Source organism: Neoarius graeffei, chromosome 20, assembly GCF_027579695.1.
Source record: "Neoarius graeffei isolate fNeoGra1 chromosome 20, fNeoGra1.pri, whole genome shotgun sequence".
Lineage (NCBI taxonomy): Eukaryota > Metazoa > Chordata > Actinopteri > Siluriformes > Ariidae > Neoarius > Neoarius graeffei.
This window is the reverse complement of record NC_083588.1, coordinates 45,572,564-45,599,514: the sequence shown is the minus strand read 5'-3', so window position 1 is coordinate 45,599,514 and position 26,951 is coordinate 45,572,564. Positions and strand designations below refer to the sequence as shown.

The window sequence follows — 26,951 nt, the reverse complement described above, 5'->3', positions numbered from 1 at the left end:
AGAGTCCAGTCTCGAGTCCCCAGTGTTCAAGTCTGAGTCAAGTCCAAGTCATTAAAAAAATTTCAAGTAGAGTCCGAGAACAAGACTCCAACTGCACCATTTGACGGTGGCTGTTTTAGTGTCATTAACATTAATTTGTTCCTGAACATTGACGTATGAACAGGTGAATGTGCATTCTTTTTATCAGGGAGTGTGAAGTATTCTATCAGAGATGGTTGGGAAACGGATGTAAGTGCAGAAGGTGTGTTTATTAATATAAGTGAAGACAGGTAAACAATCTAGAATGGCAGGCAAAATCGTAAAACAGTGAAACAGGCAACAGGTCGAGTGAGGCACAAACAGGCTATCGTAGACTCAGCAGAATCAAAGACGAGAAACAGGAAATCAGGGATCAGGAACCCAAACTAGGAAATAAGGCTTGGTAATGTGTCAGCAACGCAACTCAATACTTCGCAAAGTAAGTGTGTTTTCACAGTTTTTATATCGGCGCATTGATTGTGCCTTAATCCTGTGCAGGTGCGAGTCGTTTACAGTGCACGCGTGAGAGTCTGCTTGGTGCGCACGCTGTCCGGAGTGCACCCGAGAGTCTATCTAATGCACACCCCAAGGCGCACAGGTGTGACATTCTTGCACAAAATTAGTACAAATATTAATGTAGATATAAATATCTTATGCCAAATTATTATGGCATGTTACACAAAATAAAAAAAAAATCAGAGTCCTCGTCTCCAATTTACGAGTCCGAATGCAGTGAATGCACGAGTCCGAGTCATCAGTGCTCAAGTCCAAGTCGAGTCATGAGTCCTTAAAATTAGGTCACGAGTCAGACCTGAGTCTGAGTCCTGGACTTGAGTACTACAAGCCTGCACAGGGCCTTGAAATAGGTGGAACATAGTTGCTTTCCCGTCACTATTACACTGACTTGCACTACGGGACACTACTACACTATTACTACTAATACTATTACACTATTATATTCCCCACTCCCTTCAGTACCACATTATGACACTATAAGACAGACTATATCACTGATGACATGAAAGCAATCATGTTTATTTCATCTACCACAATTTCATTACACCCCCCCCCCCCCCCCCCCCCCCACACACACACACACACACACTTTACAGCTTGGATAGGATGATCTCTCTCTGTTCCAGGTGGTTAAGTCCATACCCACACCTTGTCTGTTCTCCTCTGTTCAATAATTCACAGCTCAGTGTCAATAACCCTCTCTCTCTCTCTCTCTCTCTCTCTCTCTCTCTCTCTCTCTCTCTCTCACACACACACACACACACACACACGTACATACAGGGGATAGCAGTTCACAGACGCCATACGGTGGACAGCTATTTGTCCAAGTGGTTATTTATTGCTTCAGGATATTGTTTACTTGTTTGGTTTTTCACAATAACTGAGCTGCAAGATGTCAGGGCTGAACAGTGACCAGCTTCATCGCTCCACATTGGGAATATACATGGTGAGTCTGAAAACGTCATGCCTCACTATCCATACCCACGATTTATATAATTATCTACATATTTGACAAAGTGTTACTTTGTCATTAATATAACGTGTCCCGTTAGATTTGTACAAGCTGAGCAATACATTTTGAATTGAATGAAAACACTATACAGAGCAGATACAGTCCACACGCAGAAAAAAAGGGGACTAACGTGTACCTTTCTTTGTTTCTGGGGTGGTCCGTTCTATTTGTGTACCCTTAATATGTATTTTTTCACAAGGAAATGTGGATATAATGCACCTTTAAAGAGACTTAAGATACATATTTGGACTGTAATCACCTTTTAGAGTAAAGTTTTAAAGTTGTATTAAATGCATTGTTCGAGTTTCAAAGATACTTTTAGCACTTTTAGGATATTTTAGCATTCTAAGTTTTATACTAAAAGTACAGTTAAGGGTACCGCCCCAGCAACAAGGAAACACATGGTGTCATGTAGGCCTCCAATGAGCAGGGTGTGTTCTAGCAAGGAGTTTTTTCTTTACTAGTGACACGAAAAGTGCCTCTGATATGAACAACCTTATGATTTAGTGACTATAATAGATCAGGTTGATTCTGTGAGCTTTTGGTTTACCTTTGGTCTTCTGATTTGTTGAAGTGTCCATTGTTAAAGTGTCTTTTTTTTTTTTGACGTGTTTCAAGATGAGAGAACATGCACAAGAGAACAGGTGTCTAGCTGAAGTGTGTTGGTTACACTTTTGTTGAACTGTAGATTAATTGATGCAAATGAAACCCCGTTCTGATCTAGAGAAAATGTGACTCTCTCTCTCTCTCTCTCTCTCTCTCTCAGACTCTAATGGACCAGTTCAACCCCAGTATGCAGAGGCTAGTGGCACTAGGGAATAACTACATTCAGGCTTTCCAAGGTAATGGAACCAGTATGAGTGAGAGGTGTGTAAAAGCTGAGAGTGAAATGGAAGGTGTGTTAGCAGGTAATAAAGGAAAGCTGAACTTTGGTTTCCTAACAGTTAAAAATCAGCCACAGTAATACATGTTAACAGTTCACTAATATAGGACGCACAAAAGGTCATAAAGATGTCTTTGACGTACATGGAGCAAAGATGAAAGGGGTTTTCAAAACAGTAATAAATTAATATGAATAACAGTAACACAATACACATTAATCATTATGGACAAATAATGAACTTCAGCATCAATGCACTAAATAGTCACATCAAGAAAATAATAAAACTAATATCTGTATTAACTGCTGTTTTTAAAATAATCACCTTAATGAAAGTGTTAAATGGTAAAACACTGGTATACACCAATGTTTATCCTTTCCAAAAGTAAAATTTAGCCCACAAAATGTACAACATCTTAGTAAAAATGGTAAGGTGGCAAAATTCATATCTTGAAGCAAGTATCAATATTTATACCTGGCGACCAGAGTTCATTTACTGATCAACATTTAGTAATATCCTGTAATTGAATTGTTTGCTAATAAAATAAAGTCAAATAAAACACCAGGAAATTAAAATAAAATATAAAATGCAATATTGTCCTTTTTGTGACTTTTTTAAACACTTGATGCTAGGATTGTGAAGAAACACAAGGATTATGAAACAAAAAACAAGTAACCGTGACATGATATAATTTAACATATTTTAATATTTCGATAGACAGAAAAAAATTAACAGCCTTTATATTTGTTGCTTGTACACGTTTTAAGAAGGCACTCGCTGTTAAAGTCCAGGCTATAATCTTGTTAATATTCAGTAAGTTTACATGCATTTTAATATTCCACTATTATTCTGAATAGGACAATATTCAGAATTTGATACGGGCCATGTAAACAGCATAATCTGTTTAGATATTCAAAATTTGGCCTTGTTCTGAATTTAGCATTTTCCGATTAAGACATATAGGATATGCCGATATTATCAGGGTTTTAGGGTTTTAGTTTGCAACACATGACCTCTTGCCTGTTTACAATCAGCTCTGTGTATTGTACAAAATCCAACGAGACATTTACAGCATGAACTGGTGCATGTAAATGGGAATATTAGTGGAATATTGTCTTTCAGAATAAAGGCCAAAAAACGAAAAAGGAATATTTTTTGCATGTAATCATAGTCAATGTGTGGAAAAAATACAGAACAATTATACCTAAGTGAAAGTTTGGCTATTGTGTTATGCTTTCAAATAAATCAAAAAGATATCATTTAAAAACAGTACCAGTCAAAAGTTTGGGCACCCCTTCTCATTCATAGGTTTTTCTGTATCTTGACTCTTCTACATTGTAGAACAATACTGAAGACATCAAAACTATGAACTAACATATGGAACATATATGGAATTATGTGGTAAACAAAAAATTGTTAAAAAACTAAATATGGTTCATATTTTAGATTCTTCAAAGTATCCAGCGTTTACCTTGATGACGCTTTGCACACTATTGGCATTATCTTAACCAGCTTCATGAGGTAGTCACCTGGAATGCTTTTCAATTAACAGGTGCCTCGTCAAAAGTTAATTAGTGCAATTTCTTGCCTTCTTAATGCGTTTGAGATCAAACAGTAAATAATAAATAATAGAAATACAGTAGATAGCCCGATTCTATCCACAACTGTCATCATCCAAATTATGTCAAGAACCGCTCAGCTAAGTAAAGAGAAACAACATCCATCATTACTTTAAGACATGAAGTGTCTTTTAAGATAAGATAAGGTAAGATAAGATAAGATAAACTTTATTCATCCCTCAGTGGGGAAATTTACATGTTCCAGTAACTCAGAGAGAGAAAGAGTCAGGAATAGACAGGAGCAAAAAAAAAAAAAAAAAAAATAGAGTGCAATAAAAGTATAAAAAATAAATAAATAAAAAAGTAAAAAAGAATTAAGTAATTAATAAAATAAATAAATGAATAAATAAAATCAATTAATAAAAATACATTTATTTTTATTCATTAATTTTTACAAGGTGTGTCCAAACTTTTAGACTGATACTGTATGTGTCCTTACTTTAAAGTACTCTGTTATTTTAAGTTAAAAGGAAAAAAAAACCCCAAACCATTAGCTTCAGCAAGACCTGTTTTGTAGCATGGTCTCACTTTGCATTCAATTTGTATGAAAGTTATGAAGTTCAGAGTTAGCATTTCTACATTTCATTTTCTTATGACTTCATTTGTAAATATAAGATCAGATGAAATCTAATCACACTACCCTCATTCGTTTTGGCATCCATACAAATCCATACAAATCCATTTCATTTAATTTCCATGAAGTAATAAGTCATATACAGTGTATGTATGTGTGTGTATATATATATATATATATATATATATATATATATATATATATATATATATATATATATATATATACTGTATGTATATACATATGTGTGTGTGTGTGTGTGTGTGTGTGTAATTTATATATATATATATATATATATATATATATATATATATATATATATATATATATATATATAAAAGGAAGCTAGATAATCAATTTATATTGACTAAAGTAGAGGGGTGGGATTAAATAAGTTTTATTTTCTAATTTAGTGGCTTTTTACATGTTCTTGTTGCAAATGCTGTTTTGCTTTTCTTGTTATCCGCTTATTTATTCATTGTTTGTTTACATGTTCGAAATAAACTATCATCATCATCATGTTAAATTAAATATATTTAGAAATAAAGTTATGGTTGAAAACAGAACAAGGATTACATGAAAATATAGAACCTAAAAAAGTATTTTTTTCATTGAAAGATGATTGAATAAGAGTATTCATTTTTCTTGCAGGGTTGTATCTTAGCTTGTATTTATGATCTCTGCTTATATTATTCTATCCACATTCACTGGATATGAACAATTGGGCGTTCTGATTGGCTACTCTACTACTAGGATATCAGCTTATATACCGTGAGTAGAGAAAAACAAAATGGCATGTTGCTGAACCAACCGAGGACGAAATAAAAAATTTACTCAAAACAAACCACCCAAAAAACACAAAAAAGCAACAAAATATGGAATAAAAGTATTTGATGGTAAGAATGTATCTTTTTATTTTACAAGAATTATTATTATCCCAGGCGGCATGGTTGTGTAGTGGTTAGCGCTGTCGCCTCACAGCAAGAAGGTCCGGGTTCGAGCCCCGTGGCTGGCGAGGGCCTTTCTGTGTGGAGTTTGCATGTTGTCCGCGTGGGTTTCCTCCGGGTGCTCCGGTTTCCCCCACAGTCCAAAGACATGCAGGTTAGGTTAACTGGTGACTCTAAATTGACCGTAGGTGTGAGTGTGAATGGTTGTCTGTGTCTATGAGGCTGTCCACACGGCAACGGATTCAGGTGAATCTGATAAAATTGTTTATCGTTTCAGCCTGGTGTCCACACGGCACCGGCGTTTTGGGTGCCCCAAAATGATATTTTTTGAGAACGGGTTCTAGAGTGGAAAAATCTGGCAATGGCGCCGTTGCGAAGTCGTCTGGATGAGTAGAACGGATTTGTTTATGATGACGTCACGACCACATGACTAGAACAAGCAGCACTCTCGCTGTTTTGTATGAACCACTGCATTGCATTCACTTTTGTATACAGCTTTTCTTTTAAATAAACAAGTAACTGAACCATTTCTTGAATTTCTTTTTTTTATTGGATAAGACTGCTTTTCAAAATGTTCACACACAATATAAAAAGTTATATAAATTATATAAAAATGCTTTTCAAAATGTTCACACACAATAAGAAAATTAAGTTATATAAAACTATGGATACTAATGAAACTAATTTGTACACACAGAAGGCATGATTTCCTCGCGTAGTCGCAGCCATCTTCTTGTTGTTGTTGTGTGTTTGTTCCTGTGAGTGCTTCACGCTGGGTAGAAGAAGGGGTTTATGCGCATGCGTCCTACTTCTTCTATTGTTCTGGTGTCTCCGATGGGACCGTCTTACAGCGCACGTAGAGGTGTGGCATGTGTATTGCATCGTTTTCAGCAAGCGTTGCGTTGCCATATGTACCTGATATTTTACTGATCCGTTGCCCATGTGGACGCGATATTTTTTTTAATAAAATCTCATTGCCGTTGTTGTGTGGATGTAGCCTATGTGTCAGCCCTGTGATGACCTGGTGACTTGTCCAGGGTGTACCCCGCCTTACGCCCGTAGTCAGCTGGGATAGGCTCCAGCTTGCCTGCGACCCTGTAGAACAGGATAAAGCGGCTAGAGATAATGAGATGAGATTATTATCGCATTTTTCACAAATTGCTACTGTCATTTCACCAGTTTGTTTACATTCTAAGCGGAAATTATTTTGTCGGATGTTCTGTATAAAGTTTTTCTTTATTAAATTTGCAAAAAAATACAAAAAAATTCTCCATTTCTCAAAATCCAGTGAATGTGGACAGAATAATGCAGTTATTCCACTCAATCTCATTGTACATGGCTTACAGCCAACTTGGTGCTATGTGCTTCATCGCCTATCAGCTCATATATGACTCGATTTTGTGGAATAACTGTTAAATATTTGGAGGGTAATAATGTGTACTAATAATCCATGTGCGTATATGTATGTGTGCAGCTCTAGCTGTAAGCAGCGAAGCCTACTTTAGTGCTCTTGGTAAGATGGGCGAACAGGCCATGCAGACCATGTCATCCCGTTTACTAGGTACGATCTTTTTCTTCAACAAGTTTAACATTTTATTGTTTCCAAGTTGCTAAGCAAAGCTGTACACAGCGGAGTATTTTACACAATGAAGTGAATTGTTCACATTGTGCAGCTGCTACACTGTAATCTCTCTAAAGCCTAATTGATTGACCTAGTGGACTGGGGTGGGGTCTAGTGCTTACTGAGGTGTTAGTTGTCAAAACCCAACAAGCCACTGAGCTTTTAAATAGTGCATACACACACACATTTGTCTCACTATCCTTGTGAGGACCTTCCAGTGACATAATTATTATTGCAATGTTAAAGGTAGACTGCCTTTCAGATTTTTCAAATATAGGTCATGAAAATAATTTTCCCTGACACCCAGTTATTTTTGTTTAGTGGACCGAAAGCTACTGAATTCGAATCACAGACTTCCAATTTTATTATTTTTTAAAAATAAAACAATTAATGAATTTAGGAACACGTGGCCCTAAATTCTTCACTATTTTTTCCTGCTTCACCATGATGCAATACAAGATATTACATCATGCATCACATGGTGGGCTTTCCCCATTCGTGCAAGGCATTCTGGGATACAAATTTGAAACAGGAGAGAAAAATGGAGAACGTTTGTGTGTGAATAAAACTTGAAAGACCAACTACAGTAATGGAAGGCGAAAAGAAAAGGCATTATGTTGCGAAGGAAAGGAAATGCAGGACCAAACTAATAAATATTGGCGCTCAGCGAGCATCTCGGTGTGATCAGTTGTTCGTTTAGTGACAGAATGATGTACAGTAACTGTCAGTGCACAGTCAAAGGTAAACCTGTAGATGGCAGTAATGCAACACTGTGGATGCCAGCTGCCGTAAAACCCAAAAGAAGAAGGTAAACCTGCACATGCACACATGGACTTCCTCTGTCTACTTGACTGCACGAAGTGAACGATTTTGTGCACATTATTTTCCAACCAGAGAATGGCCTGATTTTTTTTTGGAGAAATTACAGAAATAAACATATATCACAATGACCAAATTTCAGAGGGAACTAAATTTCACAGATTTTATGAAATCGAAAGACCGTCTAGCTTTGATACTGTGCCTACACCTAAACCTAACCTTAACCTCAGTAATGAAAAGGAAACTTTTTGGCTCTTTTTAAAATTTTTGTTTAAAAACCAAAACAACAGCAATTTGCTTGTGGGGACCATTGTCAAAATTGTCAGATTTTACTATCCTTGTGAGAACATTTGGTCCTCAGTAGTATATAAAAGCAAACACACACACACACACACACACACACACACACACACACACACACACACACACACACACACTATACTGAGCTCTGTGTCTTTATTGCTGCTTTTAGCTTTCTGGCCTTAAGATACGCTGATAGAAAGCACATTTCATTATTCACACGGCTTATTATTCTTTCTTTAAGCCTGTGTGTGTGTGTGTGTGTGTGTGTGTGTGTGTGTGTGTGTGTGTGTGTGTGTTTGCTTTGGAATTCATTGTATAGTGTTTTTGTGAACTGGGTGCCTTTTGCAGAAAGAGGAAACACACAAAGAGAGAGAGAGAGAGAGAGAGAGAGAGAGAGAGAGCACAACAGGACACGTGTGCATGTGTGTGCATTACAGTGTTGTGTTATCGGGTAATGGAGGTGACACTGTGAGCATAAATTATAAATTATAACTGACCAACAGCTGTGACCTTTAAAAGCCTTAGCTCTCCTCACACACACACGTAATTCCTAAGATAGCTTATTTATTTATTTATTTATTTATTTATGACTGTATAATGTGTGTGTTGACAGGCGACATATTAATACAGATTTCTGAGAGTCAGAGAAGACTTACCAGTGAACTGGCAGGGGTGGTACGTTTCTTTTCTTTTCCTCCAGACTTCCTCTACATGCTACAATTACATAATGTGTATACATGTGCAGAGGTGGAGAATACTTAGGTAATTGTGCTTATATACACTCACTGACCACTTAATTAAGGATGTCTCTAGAGTTTACATTTAATGAGGTGAAAAACAAACGAACAAACAAACAAAAAAAAAGCATCCAGTGATCAAGAGTTCTGTAGGAGGAAATGTCTTGTTAATGACAGAGATCAGAGGAGAATGGCCAGACTGGTTTGGGCTGGCATGGTAACTCAAGATACACTTTTCAGCAGAAAAGCATCTCGTAATGCATTACACATTGAACCTGGAACATCAGAAGATATCAAGTTCCACTCCTGTCACTGAAACACAGGAATCTGAGGAACCACCGCTCACTGGATGTTTTTTGTTTTTCATTCCATTCTGTGTAAACTCTGTAAAATCCCAGGATTTGCAGTTTCATAAATACTCAAACCCGTCCACCTGGCTCCAAAAACCATGCCATGGTGATTTGGACGTTTGATGTGAACATTAGGTTTGATGCACTGTGCTGCTGCCACATGATTGACTAATGAAATTGGTGGGCGTACTTGAACACCATTTAATATTTTGTTTGATTTATGCAAATTAAATCAGAAAAAAGGTATGAATGCTAACTTTAAATAATTATTTTAGGATAGTCTATATATTATATATAAAAATTTTGTTTTTATATATATATATAAAATGGTTGAGTCAGAAGTTAACATACAGTAACATGAATGTCATCTTGGATATGGATGTCATGACAATATTTGGGCTTTCAGTAATTTCTTCGAACTGTTCTTTTTCTGTGGCAGAATGATTGTACAGCATACATCTTTAATAAAAAAAACACTAGAATTTGGTGCAAAAGTTTTAATTTTCTTGGGGTTTTCTGAAATCAACACAGGGTCAAAATTATACATACAGGGTCAAAAATGTATATACGCTCACTGAGATTATTAATTCAGAGGTGCTGAAACTTCCAAAATGTCTCTTATCTTGCCACAGCCGAGGTCTCTTAACTTCCTGTTAGTGATCATGATTGACTACAGCTGGTAGCTTCTCTGTGCCTTCATAAAAAGGGTTTGTTTACAGCACTCATTGGATTGACCTGCACACAGTAAAATGGGGAAGTCCAAGGAGCTCAGCACAGATCTGAGAAAGAGGATCGCAGATATACACAACTACAGAATGTCTCTTGGAGCCATTTCTAAACAACTGCAAATTCCAGGATCAGTTCAAACAATTGTATCCAAGTTATTGTGAGGTGTAGTTACTTTGCCAAGCCACTTTGCTTCAAGAAAACCCAAACTGTCACCCTCAGCTGAAAGGAAATTGGTTTGGATGGTCAGGAACAACCTGGGAACCACCATGGCACAACCCTGCCATGAACTGGAAGCTGATGGATCACTGCCTACAGTTCAAATCACCTTGGACTAACAGGCTGCTATCCAAGAAATAACTCCCTGCTCCAAAATTGACACCTTCAAGCTTAACTAAAGTTTGAAGCTGACCACATGGACAAAGAAAAAGCCTTCTGGAGGATAGCTGTATGGTCAGATGAAACAAAGATTAAGTTGTTTGGCCACAATGACCACCATGTCCAGAGGGACACTGTACCAGCTGGTGGTGGTGGTGGTAGGATCATCATGCTCTGGGGCTGTTTTGCTGCCAGTGGAACTGGTTCATTGCACAAAGTGGATGGAATAATGAAGAAGGAGGACTACCTCAGAATTCTTCAGCATAAACTTGAACATGACTTGGGACTTGGGAGTTACAACAGGACAATGAACTCAAACATGCATCAGAGCTGGTTGTGGAAGATAAAGCAGGCTAACATTAAGCTTAAAACAAGTCCTGACTTCAACCCTATTGAAAATATATGGACCGTGCTTGTAAGTCAAGTTCATGCCAAGAAAAAAAAAATTGAACTCTACCAATTCTACCATGAAGAGTTGCGAAATGTCCAACCAGAATTCTGCCAGAAGCTTGTTCATGGTAAACAAAAATGTTTGGTCAAGGTGAATCTTGCGAAGAGACATTTTACCCAAATATTAGGTGTGCTGTATGTATATTTTTGACCCTGTATGTATAATTTTGACCCTGTGTTGATTTCAGAAAACCCAAAGAAAATTAAAACTTGTGCACCATATTCTAGTGTTTTTTTTTTTGTTATTAAAGATGTATGCTGTACCGTACATTCTGCCACAGAAAAAGAACAGTTCAAAGAAATTACTGAAAGCCCAAATATTGCTGGATGTAAACTTCTGACCACAACTGTACATATATATATATATATATATATATATATATATATATATATATAATATTGTGTGTGTGTGTGTGTTTTGTTATGATATAATGTGTATAGTATTAATATGTGCAGCACATTAGATCATATTTGTATGAATTTTGCACTCAATAGGTATTAAAGTTATTTTATTATGTTATTAATCTAATCTCTAAAACATAATCATTGCAACATCTCCACATGGAGTGAGTTGTTTGAACTGTAGCAAATTTATGTGAGATCACAAAAGCTCTGATTTATATTTAACAATTACTCACTGAAGGCAAGGTGAATATCGGTGAATAATAACCAAGAGGAAAGTCGAAGTTATTATTCACCAATATTCACTGAGCCTGAGGCGGATAATTGTTTTAGTATAAATACACAGGTGATTCTTTCAAAAATTGTATTAGAATAATAATTTATTTCAAACTTCAAAAGCAGCATGCAAATGTAATGAGTGCAGATTTGTGTCACTTATCTATCCCTACTCACATAAAGTACTTTGTTTTGAAATCATTCATTCTCATCATTCATTCTCATTATCTCTAGCCGCTTTATCCTTCTACAGGGTCGCAGGCAAGCTGGAGCCTATCCCAGCTGACTACGGGCGAAAGGCGGGGTACACCCTGGACAAGTCGCCAGGTCATCACAGGGCTGACACATAGACACAGACAACCATTCACACTCTCATTCACACCTACGGTCAATTTAGAGTCACCAGTTAACCTAACCTGCATGTCTTTGGACTGTGGGGGAAACCGGAGCACCCGGAGGAAACCCACGCGGACACGGGGAGAACATGCAAACTCCACACAGAAAGGCCCTCGCCGGACCCGGGGTTCGAACCCAGGACCTTCTTGCTGTGAGGCGACAGCGCTAACCACTACACCACCGTGCCGCCCTTGTTTTGAAATCGATAAAATAAATCACAATTCCGCCTTACCTTTGAATAGTTTTAGGCCAAATTTAATAGCATCTTTAGTGCTTTTAGGAACAGCATTTTCTTTCATAATTTGTAATTCTTCCTCACTTATAGTGACAAAGTGATTGGCCGCCATTTTGCCGAGTCGCTCGAGGTGATTATTGAGAAATAGTCAGAATTTCTCGACCAATCATCATGCACGATTTTCTATAATCACCTGCATATTTATACTAATTTCAGTTACAATCATTTACTTTTTACTCTTACAATATACTTACCCAAGTGTAATTTAGACTAAAATTTTTGTCACAATGCTCATTCTCTTAAGTATATATTTTCCAACCTTTTTTCATCACTCTGGTGTTGTGTATCTTTGTATTTTAGTTTCGCTGGTTCCAAAATGAAGTCCACCAGGAGATGGAATACAACAGCAGGCAGGATAAAGACTTCTTATTTGTCAGTAACAGTTGCACAATCCTTAACAATATTAAAAATTAAGAAATTTGAACAGTATAGATTACTTATCGAAGCTGCCACATCATTTCTCCAGGACAGTAGGAGGCGCTATGAGATGGAGGTGAGGAACCAGGCAATGGCTTTAGAGAGACAGCTGAGGAGAGGGGGTCCACAGGTGAGTCTATATTTTGGTTTCTGAGACCGTCAAGTAAAAGCAGAGGAAATGTGATAAGGCTGGTGTTGGTATATAAGTGTGTGTGAAGGAAAATGATAATAATGCCAACACGATGTGGGTGTGTGTAGGACGGTCATGAATATGTACAGTTCCTGAGGGAAAGCCAGAGAGAGGCCCTGAAAGAACAGGAGAGAAGATATCGCTTTCTAGCTGAGAAACACTGCGGACTCACTCAATCCATCGTATATCTCATGAACAAGGTAAAACTTTCTCAGCTTTATGACCAACATGTAATGATTAAGGGATTTTACAGAGCAGTGCCTGAGAGCGTCGTGTGGAAAACTCTGATGTGATGTCCTAGGGTTAAAGCTACAATGAGTACAGGTTTTTTTAACCACTTGGAGTCTATTAGTAGGTTCCTCATAATTTCTGTGAGTACAGTTGCTATAAAACACTGATTCCCAATTCAAACCTAAATCTGTCTCATATAGTGTATGTGTTTATGTGGGTCTCTGAAACAGTGTCCATCCATCCATCCATCCATCCATCCATCCATCCATTATCTGTAGCCGTTCATCCTGTCCTACGGGGTTGCAGCCAAGCTGGAGCCTATCCCAGCTGACTACAGGTGAGAGGCGGGGTACACCCTGGACAAGTCGCCAGGTTATCACAGGGGTGACACAGAGACAAACAACTGTTCACACTCACATTCACACCTACGGTCAATTTAGAGCCACCAATTAGCCTAACCTGCATGTCTTTGAACTGTGGGGGAAACCGGAGCACCCGGAGGAAACCCACGCGGACACAGGGAGAACATGCAAACTCCACACAGAAAGGCCCTCGTCGGCCACGGGGCTCGAACCTGGACTGTCTTGCTGTGAGGCGACAGTGCTAACCACTACACCCGAAACAGTGTCATTTACCTTTTACCAACAGTGGATAAAGTACTGAGAAATTATACGTAAAGCTGCAGTCAGTAGGATTGAGCAGAGTGGTCCCTCCTCCTCCCTTTCCGCTGCGCTCTAGCACCGCCTATAAAACCCCTCCCACACAGAGGAGGCTACTGTGCGTATGCAAGCTAGCAATCATGGCAACTGAAACTGTCATGAATAATGCTAAATAAGCAGTAAACCATTTGTGAGAATATTTAGCTGTGAGACCACAGGCACACACAAATATCAGGACAAACACCAAACTAGTACAACTGCCTGGATACTTCACAAAGATATTTACAGCAACTTTCGAATAAACCTAGCCTTAGCATCACAAACAAGCTAACATTAGCTGGACTTCAATGTCACAGTTAACATGAGATATGCGATACAGAGTGTTACAGTAACCATCACCATCTTAGTGTTGTGGTCATTTTTTTTCAAAAATCAAATTAAACATACAGTGCCTTGAAAAAGTATTCATACCCCTTGAACTTTTTCACATTTTTCCACCTTACAACCACGAACTTAAAAGTTTTTTATTGAGATTTTATGTGATAGACCAACACAGAGTAGCACATAATTGTGAAGTGAAATGAAAATGATAAATGGTCTTCAAAATTTTAAACAAATAAAAATCTGAAAAATGTGATGTGCATTAGTATTCAGCCCCCCTGCATCAATACTTTGTAGAGCCACCTTTTGCTGCAATTACAGCTGCAAGTCTTTTGTGGTATGTCTCTACCAGCTTTGCACATCTAGACACTGAAATTTTTGCCCATTCTTCTTTGCAAAATAGCTCAAGCTCAGCTAGATTGGATGGAGAGCGTCTGTGAACAGCAATTTTCAAGTCTTGCCACAGATGCTCAATGGGATTTAGGTCTGGACTTTGACCGGGCCATTCTAACACATGAATATTCTTTGATCTAAACCAGGGGTCCCCAAACTTTTTCCTGTGAGGGCCAAATAACTTTTCCCTTCTCTGATGGCGGGCCGGGGCCAGTTTGTAAGAAAAAGTGTGACGATCGCAGAGGTGTCTAAACGTAAACATTTATTGTTTTCCAGAAAGCCACACATAACCAAAAATTAACCCTTTCTGGGATCTTGACAGGAAAAAAAAAATCAGAAAATAAATAATAACGTTATTAATGAAATAAATAACACTATTTATGAAATAAATAATAACCAAATAACCCTTTTCAAGTTTTTCACAGAAAAAAAAGACCATGGAACATTAACTTTCTTGTAGACACAACTGTTTGCAGCTCTTTCTCATCAACTTCACTCTGAAAACCAGAAAGCAAGCAGGCTATGAAACCGAACTGATACCAACACCTACGCATTTCACTACCAGTATGGTTGTAGAACGGATTTTATCTCAGTAGATTTCATTATGATTATATTTCTTTGTACTCAGAATGGCTCGTTCAAGTCAGAAAAGTAAGCTTACCTATATATGTTCATCAGTGTGAACTGTGGGCCTGCATCTGGCTGGTGAGAAGTTCAATGTCAGGTTCCATTTTAGTCACAGCAAGTCTCAAACACTGATGGAGATGTTCATCTGTCAATCTTGATCTCATCGGAGTTTTCAGGTGGTTCATGCGTGAAAAGGTTTGCTCACAGATATACGTGCTGCCAAAAACTGTGGACATCTTCATTGCGTGTTTTTTAATGTTTGGGTACGTGTTGTTTGGGAGGGCGGCATAGAAGTCAATGAGACTGTTGGGCTTGAATGCATCTTTCAGGGCATCACAGTTCTGTAACTCGGCCAACTCAAACTGATAAGAAGGCTGGGCTTCATCAATGTCGGAAACAAAGGGGTTCTGGCAGAATGCGAATTACCCCACCATAATTGGGGGGTACCATCATGGTCCACTATCATATCAATCCCCCCCCCCCGGTCCTGTCCCGTCTCGTCTATGGAAGTCAGTGTCAGTAACTCAACACAATAACTCTGAACAATAATTTTTAATGTCATTAAGAAGCATGACAAACCATACAGTACTACCACAGAAGAAAAACAGCAGTACAACCTGATAACCTTCTTTGTCAGAACAAACTGGGTATCAACACTACAAATGAGTCACATACAGTATATACACACATGCAGAACAGTCCTGCTGAATGTCTTGCTCTCTTTCGTCCTGCTGTGCCTCTCCTGTTTGCTGGGAACCCATTTTCTTTATTCACATGAACAGTGTATGAAACCTAACTGCACCTACACTTGTACTGTAATTGTCTGTAGATCTTAGTGCTAATATTTACTACTTACTCTTTTAGCACCAAAAAAATGCCTGATGTCTGGCCCTTTTCTTTTCCTCATGTTTGGCCTACTGTCTCTGTGAATAAACTCAAACAGGGTACTCAGATGAAACTATGAATATCTTAAAAATAATACAAAAGGAATGTAAGTAAAAACAATAGAAAAAATCCATGTACTAGGCTATTTTGCCTAGGCTAGCCTACTACCTGGCTCTTTTTATGTTGCCTCCAGAGGTTCTGATTGTAATTTTACATAGGCTTAGCTAGGCCTACATCAGAACTTCTTGTGCCTAATCACACACACACAGGATGGGCCTATGTGCCAAATGAATTTCAGAAGGGCACAATTTATTCATGATAAAATGAGAATGGAAGCATATGGAGTTCTCCTTTGAAATGAGAATCGTTTCTATACCACACTGTAATAAGCTTGATTTAAATAGAGACTTAGCTTATCTTGCTAACTAATGCTGGTAACTAACGTTAACGTCCGTCCACTGTAGCCTTCTGGCCTCAGTGGGTAAGTAATTCAACGTATAAAGATGTGACATGAGCTGAAAGAACAAATCACTTTAATAAATGAAAGTTGTAAAATAACACATTTTCAACAGGCTAAAAGTTGGTTAGCAACTAACATTACCAATGCACGTCTTCTGCTGCAAACCACATGACTGTATGAATTGCTGCAAACCCATGGACTGTATCTGATGAATCAACTGAATACGGTGTGGACTAGAAGCTGTTGCTTCTAGCGCAGGGCTTTTCAAAGTGTGGGGCGCGTCTCCCCTAGGGGGCGCCAGAGTTCTTCGGGGGGGGTGCAACGTGAGGAAAAATAAACCAGAATAAGTTACTATTGCAGACATTTAGCGAACTTCAGCTAGCTTTTGCCAGAGACAAAATGGATCGATTTTTAGTACCTAAAGCTACAGTGAGTGAGGAGACAGAGTTCTGGGCCAAGCAAAAAAAGAAGGAAGTATGACCACGATTATTTAAAGTTTGGATTTTCATGGACTGGATCTGAAGATGCTCCACTGCCACAGTGTGTTGTCTGCCAAGAGGTGCTAGCTAACGATGCTATGAGATGTTTAAAATGTGTAAAACAAGATGTTTAAAAAAAGCACAGATGTTTAAAATGTGTAAAAAAAAAAAGAGGTTTTCAAAAAGCACAGATGTTTAAAATGTGTAAAAAAAGATGTTTTAATAAAGCTCATATGTTTTAAATGTGTAAAAAAGATGTTTTCAAAAAGCACAGATGTTTAAAATGTGTAAAAGAAAAAAATTAAAATGTGTACAGCAACCATTTTTTTAAAATACGAATGGAACATTAAGTATAGCAACAACAAAAATTGTGTGTGTGTGTGTGTGGGGGGGGTGGCGCTGTTGTTTATTTGCTCTCTGCGGGGGGGGGGCTGACTCTCCCACACTTTGAAAACCCCTGCTCTAGCGCGTTCTAGCGCTGCGGTGACTAAAAATGGTACGGTCCACAATAGGGGTGTCTGTCTGAAATCGATTTACATTAAAATGTTCCTACAATAAGAATGCCGAATGGGAGTTGGTTTGAATTATATATTCCTTTTCACAATATCAGAAAAAATATCGGACCCCGGCGGCACGGTGGTGTAGTGGTTAGCGCTGTCGCCTCACAGCAAGAAGGTCCGGGTTCGAGCCCCGTGGCCGGCGAGGGCCTTTCTGTGCGGAGTTTGCATGTTCTCCCCGTGTCCGCGTGGGTTTCCTCTGGGTGCTCTGGTTTCCCCCACAGTCCAAAGACATGCAGGTTAGGTTAACTGGTGACTCTAAATTGACTGTAGGTGTGAATGTGAGTGTGAATGGTTGTCTGTGTCTATATGTCAGCCCTGTGATGACCTGGCGACTTGTCCAAGGTGTACCCTGCCTCTCGCCCGTAGTCAGCTGGGATAGGCTCCAGCTTGCCTGCGACCCTGTAGGACAGGATAAAGCGGCTAGAGATAATGAGATGAGATGAATATCGGACCCCCCAAAAACTTATATTTTTGTCTCTTTGGGGGGTACTGGGTCTTCATTGGGGGGTATAGTACCCCCCAGTACCCCCCGTAATTCGAACTATGGATTCTGGAAAAGGCGGATATCTTTTGCATTAACATGTGGTTCACGGAATCGCACACCGAACTCCGCCTTCAGCATTTCCAGTGCTTCCACACACTTTTCAGCTGGGAACGGGACCGCTGGGTTCTCTGTAGAGAGGTTTTGGGTAGCAGGAAAATGGATGAAGTTGTTGTTTTTCACTTGATCCAAAAGCAGCGCTAGTTTCACCTCAATTGCTTTTATGTGGGAATACATGTCGCAGATTAGTTTCCCTTGGCCTTGTAGCTGCAAGTTAAGGCTGTTCAGTATTTCTGTAACGTCTGTTAAAAATGCTAGGTGCCATTTCCATTCTGGGTCGATCAGCTCGGGGACCGTTTTGTCTTTTGAATGAAGAAATGCGTTTATCTCAGGTAGCAGCTCGTAAAAACGCCTCAAAACTCTGCCGCGGCTCAACCATCTGACCTCTGTGTAGTAATGCTGCGTTCATGTGCTATGGGAAGATGATATTTTCCAGTTGGGAAGTGGTATTTACCAGTGTGTTGTGTTCTCATGCTTTTGTTGTTGTTGACAAATTAAAGCTGGTGGACCAGATTCAGAATCAGGGCTGTTATTTGGCTAAAACAATTATAGATTGCCTTGTTCATCAGCTGCAGCAGGAATATGAGTTATCAAAAGTCAAAAAATGCTGAATATTTCCTGATCATGACAAGTAGAGATTTTCTTAACACATTGAATGCCACGCAGTTTTTGGAAATTTGGCTGTAGCCACAATGAGAGTAGCTAGTATCTAGATCATTGTTGGTGTTCTTTGGACAGCCACAGAATATTTTGTATTAGGCTATAATATACATATTATAATAATATAATATACATAACATTACTCGTTTAAAAGGTGAGAGTCAGCTTTCCGTAGGTGAAAACCACTTCTTTCTTGGTTCATAAACTAGTCTTGTACCGCTTGCCGCCATGTTGAAAAGGTTAAAGTTCATCTCATCTCGGCAACTCGTGTATCAAAATTTTCTATGAGTTGCCCAGTGGAAAATACCACAAGAGGGGGCGTTCATGTGTGCTTTCCATGTCGGCGTTTGGTATTTACCATAATTCCCATAGCACATGAACGCACCATTAAGCACATCGCCATGCGCAGACTCCAGTTCAGACAGGAATTGTTGGAACTGCCTGTGTTTAAGTCCCTTTGCCCTGATGAAGTTTATGCATGACGCCACAACCTTCATGACAAAATCCCACTTCAACACTTTGCAGCACAGTGCTTGCTGGTGAATTAGGCAGTGGACTTGTAGCGGGGTGGTAAGACCCCGTTCTTCCATCTCCCGGTTCACGAGCCCGATCAGACCCCAAGATGCGCCCACTATACTAGGAGCTCCGTCAGTCATGATGCTAACAAGCTTTGACCAGTCCAGGTTCAAGTCTTCCATGGTTTGGCATACTTTGCCAAAAATATCCTCCCCCGTCATAGTCCCTTTGAGACTTTGGAGGGTTGCCAGATCCTCGCACATTTCAAAGTTTGCGCTAACTCCATGAATAAAAATTAGCAGCTGCGCTGTGTCCTCAACATCCGTGCTCTCATCCAGTGCTAATGAAAAAAAGTCATATTCTTTCGTCTTCTGCTGCAGCTGGGCATATACATTACCCCCAAGTTCTTCAATGCGTCTTGTGATTGTAGTCGCCGACAGACTCACGGCATTAAAGACATCTTTCTTCTCGGGACACACCTCCTCCGCGACAGCATTCAAACATTTCTTGACAAATTCTCCATCAGTGAAAGGTTTACCGCTGCTAGCTATCAGCTGAGCAACCCGAAAGCTCGCTCGAACAGACGACTGGTTCAGCTGAGCTTGGCGTACAAATGTATTCTGCTGAGCTAACAGTATACTTTTTAGCTTTGAGAGTTTGTCTGCTCGCATTTGGCCTTGCAAGCTATCATACTTGTCTTTGTGACGGGATTCATAGTGTCGGCGCAGATTGTATTCTTTGAATACAGCCACTGTCTCTTGACAGATGAGACAAACAGCCTTTTCTTTGCATTGAACAAAAAAATAATCGTTTGTCCACTGCGGGTTAAATACCCTGCATTCTGAATCTATTTTTCTCTTACCTAATCTTTTCGCCATTATTCTGCGTTATTTGACAGTGGTGTGTCCAGGATTTTTTTTTTTTGGAGGGAGGGGTTTCAGATATGGCACAGACTGCAGAAGGGTGGAATAGAATGATACGTTCTATGCATGTACAAGTTGCGATCACGTGGCCAGACTGAAAAAAAAAATTATAATGCATCTCTAGTATTGTTCAGGGGGCCGGGCAAAATGTGGAGGCGGGCCGTATCCGGCCCGCGGGCCGTAGTTTGGGGACCACTGATCTAAACCATTCCATTGTAGCTCTGGCTGTATGTTTAGGGTCATTGTCTTGCTGGAAGATGAATCTCCTTCCCAGTCTCAAGTCTTTTGCAGCCTCCAACAGGTTTTCTTCCAGGATTGCCCTGTATTTAGCTCCATCCATCTTCCCATCAACTCTGACCAGCTTCCCTGTCCCTGCTGAAGAAAAGCATCCCCATAGCATGATGCTGCCACCACCATGTTTCACAGTAGGGATGGTGTGTGCAGGGTGATGAGGAGTGTTAGTTTTCTGCCACACATAGCGCTTTGCATTTAGGCCAAAAAGTTCAACTTTGGTCTCATCTGACCAAAGCACCTTCTTCCACATGTTTGCTGTGTCCCCTACATGGCTTCTGGCAAACTGCAAACGGGACTTCTTATGCCTGTCTTTCAACAATGGCTTTCTTCTTGCCACTCTTATAGACTTATAGTTGTCCTGTGCACAGATTCTCCCACCTGAGCTGTGGATTTCTGCAGCTCCTCCAGAGTGATCATGGGCCTCTTGGCTGCTTCTCTGACCAGTGCTCTCCTTGCTCGCTCTGTCAGTTTAGGTGGATGGCCATGTCTTGGTAGGTTTGCAGTTGTGCCATACTTTTTCCATTTTTGAATGATGGATTGAACAGTGCTTCTTGAGATGTTCAGAGCTTGGGATATTTTTTTTAATAACCTAACCCTGCTTTAAACTTCTCCAGAACTTTATCCCTGACCTGTCTGGTGAGTTCTTTGGTCTTCATGATGCTGTTTGTTCTTCAGTGTTCTCTAACAAACCACTGAGGCCTTCACAGAACAAGTGTATTTATGCTGAGAGTAAATTACACACAGTAGGACTCTATTAACTAATTAGATGACTTCTGAAGGCAATTGATTGCACTGGATTGTATTTAGAGGTATCAGAGTACAGGGGGCTGAATACTAATGCACACCACATTTTTCAGATTTTTATTTGTTTAAAATTTTGAAGACCATTTATCATTTTCGTTTTACTTCACAATTATGTGCTACTCTGTGTTGGTCTATCACATAAAATCTCAATAAAAAACTTTTAAGTTTGTGGTTTTAAGGTGGAAAAATGTGAAAAAGTTCAAGGGGTATGAATACTTTTTCAAGGCACTGTAAATAAAGCAGGGGTCAAGCATAAATGTAGCTAACTCAGCATAGATTTTGAATCCTTTCAGGTGTTCACAAGTAAAAATGTACGCAGGGCAGGGGGCTGCCCACTAGAGGTTTGCGCGGGACAGAATTTTCAGTCCCGCTCCCGCCTGCGCCCGCATTGTGTAGTCCTGCTCCCGCCCGCTCCCGCAAAGAATTATGATTTTCAGTCCCGCTCCTGCCTGCCATATTTTGTCCCGCTCCCGCCCGCAAATCCCGCATGATGCAGATGTTCGCATTATTTCTCACGAAAGTTCTTGTCATTGGCTTGGGGAATTAAACATGCTGAGCTTAGCTGAGCTCTCCACTGACCGATCCTTCACCTAGCACACGTAGCGAGGGTGCGCGATGTCAGGCGGCATGCGCAGCTGAGGCTTTACAGAGATACCCATTGTGAGCTTCACTAGAGGAGCTCTGCTCTTCTGCCATGATCGGAGATCTCAAACACGGAAGAGCGGAAAGGAATCGGAAACGTACGCGAGATTAGACCACTGTGGCAATGGGGGTGTGGCCAAGCAGCAGTCTGTGAATGGAGGGCGGGGTCGGGGAAGATACAGTGGTGCTTGAAAGTTTGTGAACCCTTTAGAATTTTCTAGATTTCTGCATAAATATGACCTAAAACATCATCAGATTTTCACACAAGTCCTAAAAGGAGATAAAGAAAACCCAGTTAAACAAATGAGACAAAAATATTATACTTGGTCATTTATTTATTGAGGAAAATGATCCAATATTACATATCCGTGAGTGGCAAAAGTATGTGAACCTCTAGGATTAGCAGTTAATTTGAAGGTGAAATTAGAGTCAGGTGTTTTCAATCAATGGGATGACAATCAGGTGTGAGTGGGCACCCTGTTTTATTTAAAGAACATGGATCTATCAAAGTCTGATCTTCACAACACATGTTTGTGGAAGTGTATCATGGCATGAACAAAGGAGATTTCTGAGGACCTCAGAAAAAGTGTTGTTGATGCTCATCAGGCAGGAAAAGGTTACAAAACCCTCTCTAAAGAGTTTGTACTCCACCAATCCACAGTCAGACAGATTGTGTACAAATGGAGGAAATTCAAAACCATTGTTAGCCTCCCCAGGAGTGGTCGACCAACAAAGATCACTCCAAGAGCAAGGCGTGTAATAGTCAGCGAGGTCACAAAGGACCCCAGGGTAACTTCTAAGCAACTGAAGGCCTCTCTCACATTGGCTAATGTTTATGTTCATGAGTCCACCATCAGGAGAACACTGAACAACAATGGTGTGCATGGCAGGGTTGCAAGGAGAAAGCCACTGCTCTCCAAAAAGAACATTGCTGCTCATCTACAGTTTGCTGAAGATCACGTGCACAAGCCAGAAGGCTATTGGAAAAATGTTTTGTGGACAGATGAGACCAAAATAGAACTTTTTGGTTTAAATGAGAAGCGTTATGTTTGAAGAAAGGAAAACATTGCATTCCAGCATAAGAACCTTATCCCATCTGTGAAACATGGTGGTGGTAGTATCATGGTTTGGGCCTGTTTTGCTGCATCTGGGCCAGGACGGCTTGCCATCATTGATGGAACAATAAATTCTGAATTATACCAGCGAATTCTAAAGGAAAATGTCAGGACATCTGTCCATGAACTGAATCTCAAGAGAAGGTGGGTCATGCAGCAAGACAACGACCCTAAGCACACAAGTTGTTCTACCAAAGAATGGTTGAAGAAGAATAAAGTTAATGTTTTGGAATGGCCAAGTCAAAGTCCTGACCTTAATCCAATTGAAATGTTGTGGAAGGACCTGAAGCGAGCAGTTCATGTGAGGAAACCCACCAACATCCCAGAGTTGAAGCTGTTCTGTATGGAGGAATGGGCTAAAATTCCTCCAAGCCGGTGTGCAGGACTGATCAACAGTTACCGGAAACGTTTAGTTACAGTTATTGCTGCACAAGGGGGTCACACCAGATACTGAAAGCAAAGGTTCACATACTTTTACCACTCACAGATATGTAATATTGGATCATTTTCCTCAATAAATAAACGACCAAGTATAATATTTTTGTCTCCTTTGTTTAACTGGGTTCTCTTTATTTACTTTTAGGACTTGTGTGAAAATCTGATGATGTTTTAGGTCATATTTGTGCAGAAATATAGAACATTCTAAAGGGTTCACAAACTTTCAAGCACCACTGTAAGTGGCTAGGTCATTACACCTGATGTCAATTTGTGTGTGTGTGTTTGTTTGTTGCAGGGAAGGAGTATAAAAGGAGGGGGAGAGGAGCGAAGAGGGATTCGCTCCCCGACCACAACATGTGTGTGTGTGTGTGTGTGTGTGAGTGAGTGAGTGAGTGAGTGAGTGAGTGAGTGAAAGAAAGAAAGAAAGAAAGAAAGAAAGAAAGAAAGCTCAATAAAGTGAGTGGGTGTGAACACGAACTCTCGCCTGCCGTGCTTCTGTGCTCCACCCACATCGGGGATTACTACAGTGGTGCTGAAACTCGGGACACACACCACTCACTTTATTGAGCTTTTCAGCTTTCTTTCGTCCACTCACTCACTCACTCACTCACTCTCACACACACATACGTTGTGGTCGGGGAGCGAATCCCTCTTCTCTCCTCTCCCCCTCCCTTTATACTCCATCCCTGCAACAAACAAACACACACACACACAAATTGACATCAGGTGTAATGACCTAGCCACTTACCTTCCCCGACCCCGCCCTCCATTCACAGACTGCTGCTTGGCCACGCCCCCGCTGCCACAACCACATCCGCAAATTTAGGCATCTTAAAATGTTTTTATTAATGCCAAATAAAATATCCAGCAAAAATTATATATGATAGACATAAATTAATAATTTATAAATTTTATTTTAAACACGTTTTTAGTTAGCGGGACTGCAGCTTATCTCCTCTCCCGCCCGCGCCCGCATTGTGCACTCCCCCTCCCGCCCGCGCCCGCAATGAGCTTTCAAAATTTGTCCCGCGCCGCACTGCTTTGCGGCGGGTCCCGCGGGACTCCCGCAAGAGTGCAGGGCTCTACTGCCCACAGCATGTACATGAGCAGTGATTGACACTCCATCAGACACTCTTCCTGACTCTGGTTGTTTTGATTCAGGCACAGTGGATTCTTGCAAATGGCAGTGGGATAACTAGGTAGAACCAGAGGAGCCTGATTTTTTTCACAGATTATCTCTCTCATGCACTACTGTCAGGACATAGTGACAGTTTTAGCAAATATGACAAGTTATTTTTATACGAGTTACCTACTGCGGCTTTAAGTGAAATCCACATGATATCCATCCAACTAAAAGTAAAAAATTGCTACTTTTAAATGTACTCAAGGGCGGCACGGTAGTGTAGTGGTTAGCACTGTCGCCTCACAGCAAGAAGGTTCTGAGTTTGAGCCCAGCGGCTGACGAGGGCCTTTCTGTGTGGAGTTTGCATGTTCTCCCCATGTCTGCGTGGGTTTCCTCCGGGTGCTCCGGTTTCCCCCACAGTCCAAAGACATGCAGGTTAGGCTAATTGGTGGCTCTAAATTGACCGTGGGTGTGAATGGTTGTCTGTGTCAGACCTGCGATAAAATGGCGACTTGTCCAGGATATAATCCTCCTCTCGCCCATAGTCAGCTGGGATAGGCTCCAGCTTGCCTGCGACCCTGTAGGACAGGATAAGCGGCTACAGATGATGGATGGATGGAAATGTACTAAAGAATTAAAAGTAAATGTTTTAATCTGCTGCAGTTAGTGCAATGTCACATTTTTATGTGAAGTGTAACGTTTATTACTGATCTAAAACTATTAAAGAAGGTTTTCATTTTAAATGAATAGTGCTAAATAAGCAGTAAACCACTTATGAGAATATTTAGCTGTGAGACCACAGGCACACACAAATATCAGGACAAACACCAATCTAGTATGAGTGCCTGGATACTTCACAAAGATATTTACAGCAACTTTTAAATAAACCTAGCCTTAGCATCGGAAACAAGCTAACATTAGCTGGATTTCATTTATCTATTATTTATGCAATTTTGCATGATGAAAATAAATCAGTAAGTCTCTGTAAATTTGCTGATCATATGCATGGCTAACTCTGCATAGTTTGTTTATGAATTAATCAAAAATATCATGTAAATAACAAATATTTGCCAATAGCTAGTATTTAACTTCCTGCCTAGTCAATTATGTTCGCTACTGGAATTGATGTTATTCTAACCTGCTATTGGTAGACCAAAAAAAGCCACCTTACTTAAACATAGCCAGGTTATATGAGCAAATTAGCAAAATCTACCTCACAATGCTGTTTCAGAATTAGACGGACACAAGTCTTTGCTTGCACCAGAATACTGAAATATTTTCCTGAGGTAGGGACAGGGGTGCTCATCCTCAATTTTCACATTGCATTCTGGTGACTTATCCTTATTCAGAAGGCCATGGATAGCAAAACATCTATCTACATGAGAAGGTCACTGCAGGTGACAAATTGTAACGATTCTTGATAGATTTTTTTACACATTGATTGGACACCAAACTGAAATGACTGGATGGTAAACTAAGCCCATTTGATTAATGTGTAGCATTCAGCCATTGGCTGGATGAGAGGAGAAGAGCACTTTGTGACTTTAATGAGTACTGTGAAGGTCTACTTAAATATCATCATCATCGTCATCATCAGCTGTTCATGCCATGCAGGCAGGTAGCCTCCAAAGACTCTTCCATTCCCTCCTGTCTTGTGCAGTTCCAGGGTTGTAGTACTCGAGTCCAGGACTCGGACTCGAGTCTGACTCGTGCCCTAATTTTAAGGACTTGTAACTTGACTTGGACTTGAGCACTGATGACTCAGACTTGGACTTGTGCATTAACTGCATTCAAACTTATAAATTGGAGACGAGGACGTGGATTTTTTCTTTATTTTTTGTAACATGCCAGAAAATTTGGCATAAGATATTTATAGCTACATTAATTTTTGTACTAATTTCGTGCAAGAGTGTCACACCTGCGCGCCTTGGCACATGCATCAGATAGACTCTCAGGTGCGCTCCAGACAGCGCATGCGCAAAGCGGACTCTCATGTGTGCTGTAAGCTACTCGCACCTGCACAGAATTAAGGCGCAATCAGCACGCCTACTGTATATAAAAACTGTGAAAACGCACTTACTTTGCCAAGTATTGAGTTGCATTGCTGACATGTTACTGAGCCTTATTTCCTTTTTTGGTTTCTTGATCCCTGATTTCCTTTTTCTAGTCTTTGATTCTGCCTAGTCTATGATAGCCTGTTTGTGCCTCGCTCTACCTCTTGCCTGTTTCACTG

At 40.0% G+C, this 26,951-nt stretch overlaps 1 protein-coding gene across 1 annotated transcript in view; it reads left to right on the top strand.

Moving 5' to 3' along the window:
- Positions 1-1,426: 1,426 nt before the first annotated feature.
- The window catches only part of baiap2l2a (BAR/IMD domain containing adaptor protein 2 like 2a), a 32,188-nt gene continuing 6,663 nt past the window's right edge, over positions 1,427-26,951 (top strand). The window contains exons 1-7 of the mRNA XM_060902639.1: positions 1,427-1,480; positions 2,313-2,388; positions 7,042-7,128; positions 8,924-8,985; positions 12,621-12,692; positions 12,787-12,867; positions 12,996-13,127. Coding sequence (XP_060758622.1) covers positions 1,427-1,480; positions 2,313-2,388; positions 7,042-7,128; positions 8,924-8,985; positions 12,621-12,692; positions 12,787-12,867; positions 12,996-13,127 — 564 coding nt within the window. The remainder of the gene's footprint in view (positions 1,481-2,312; positions 2,389-7,041; positions 7,129-8,923; positions 8,986-12,620; positions 12,693-12,786; positions 12,868-12,995; positions 13,128-26,951) is intronic.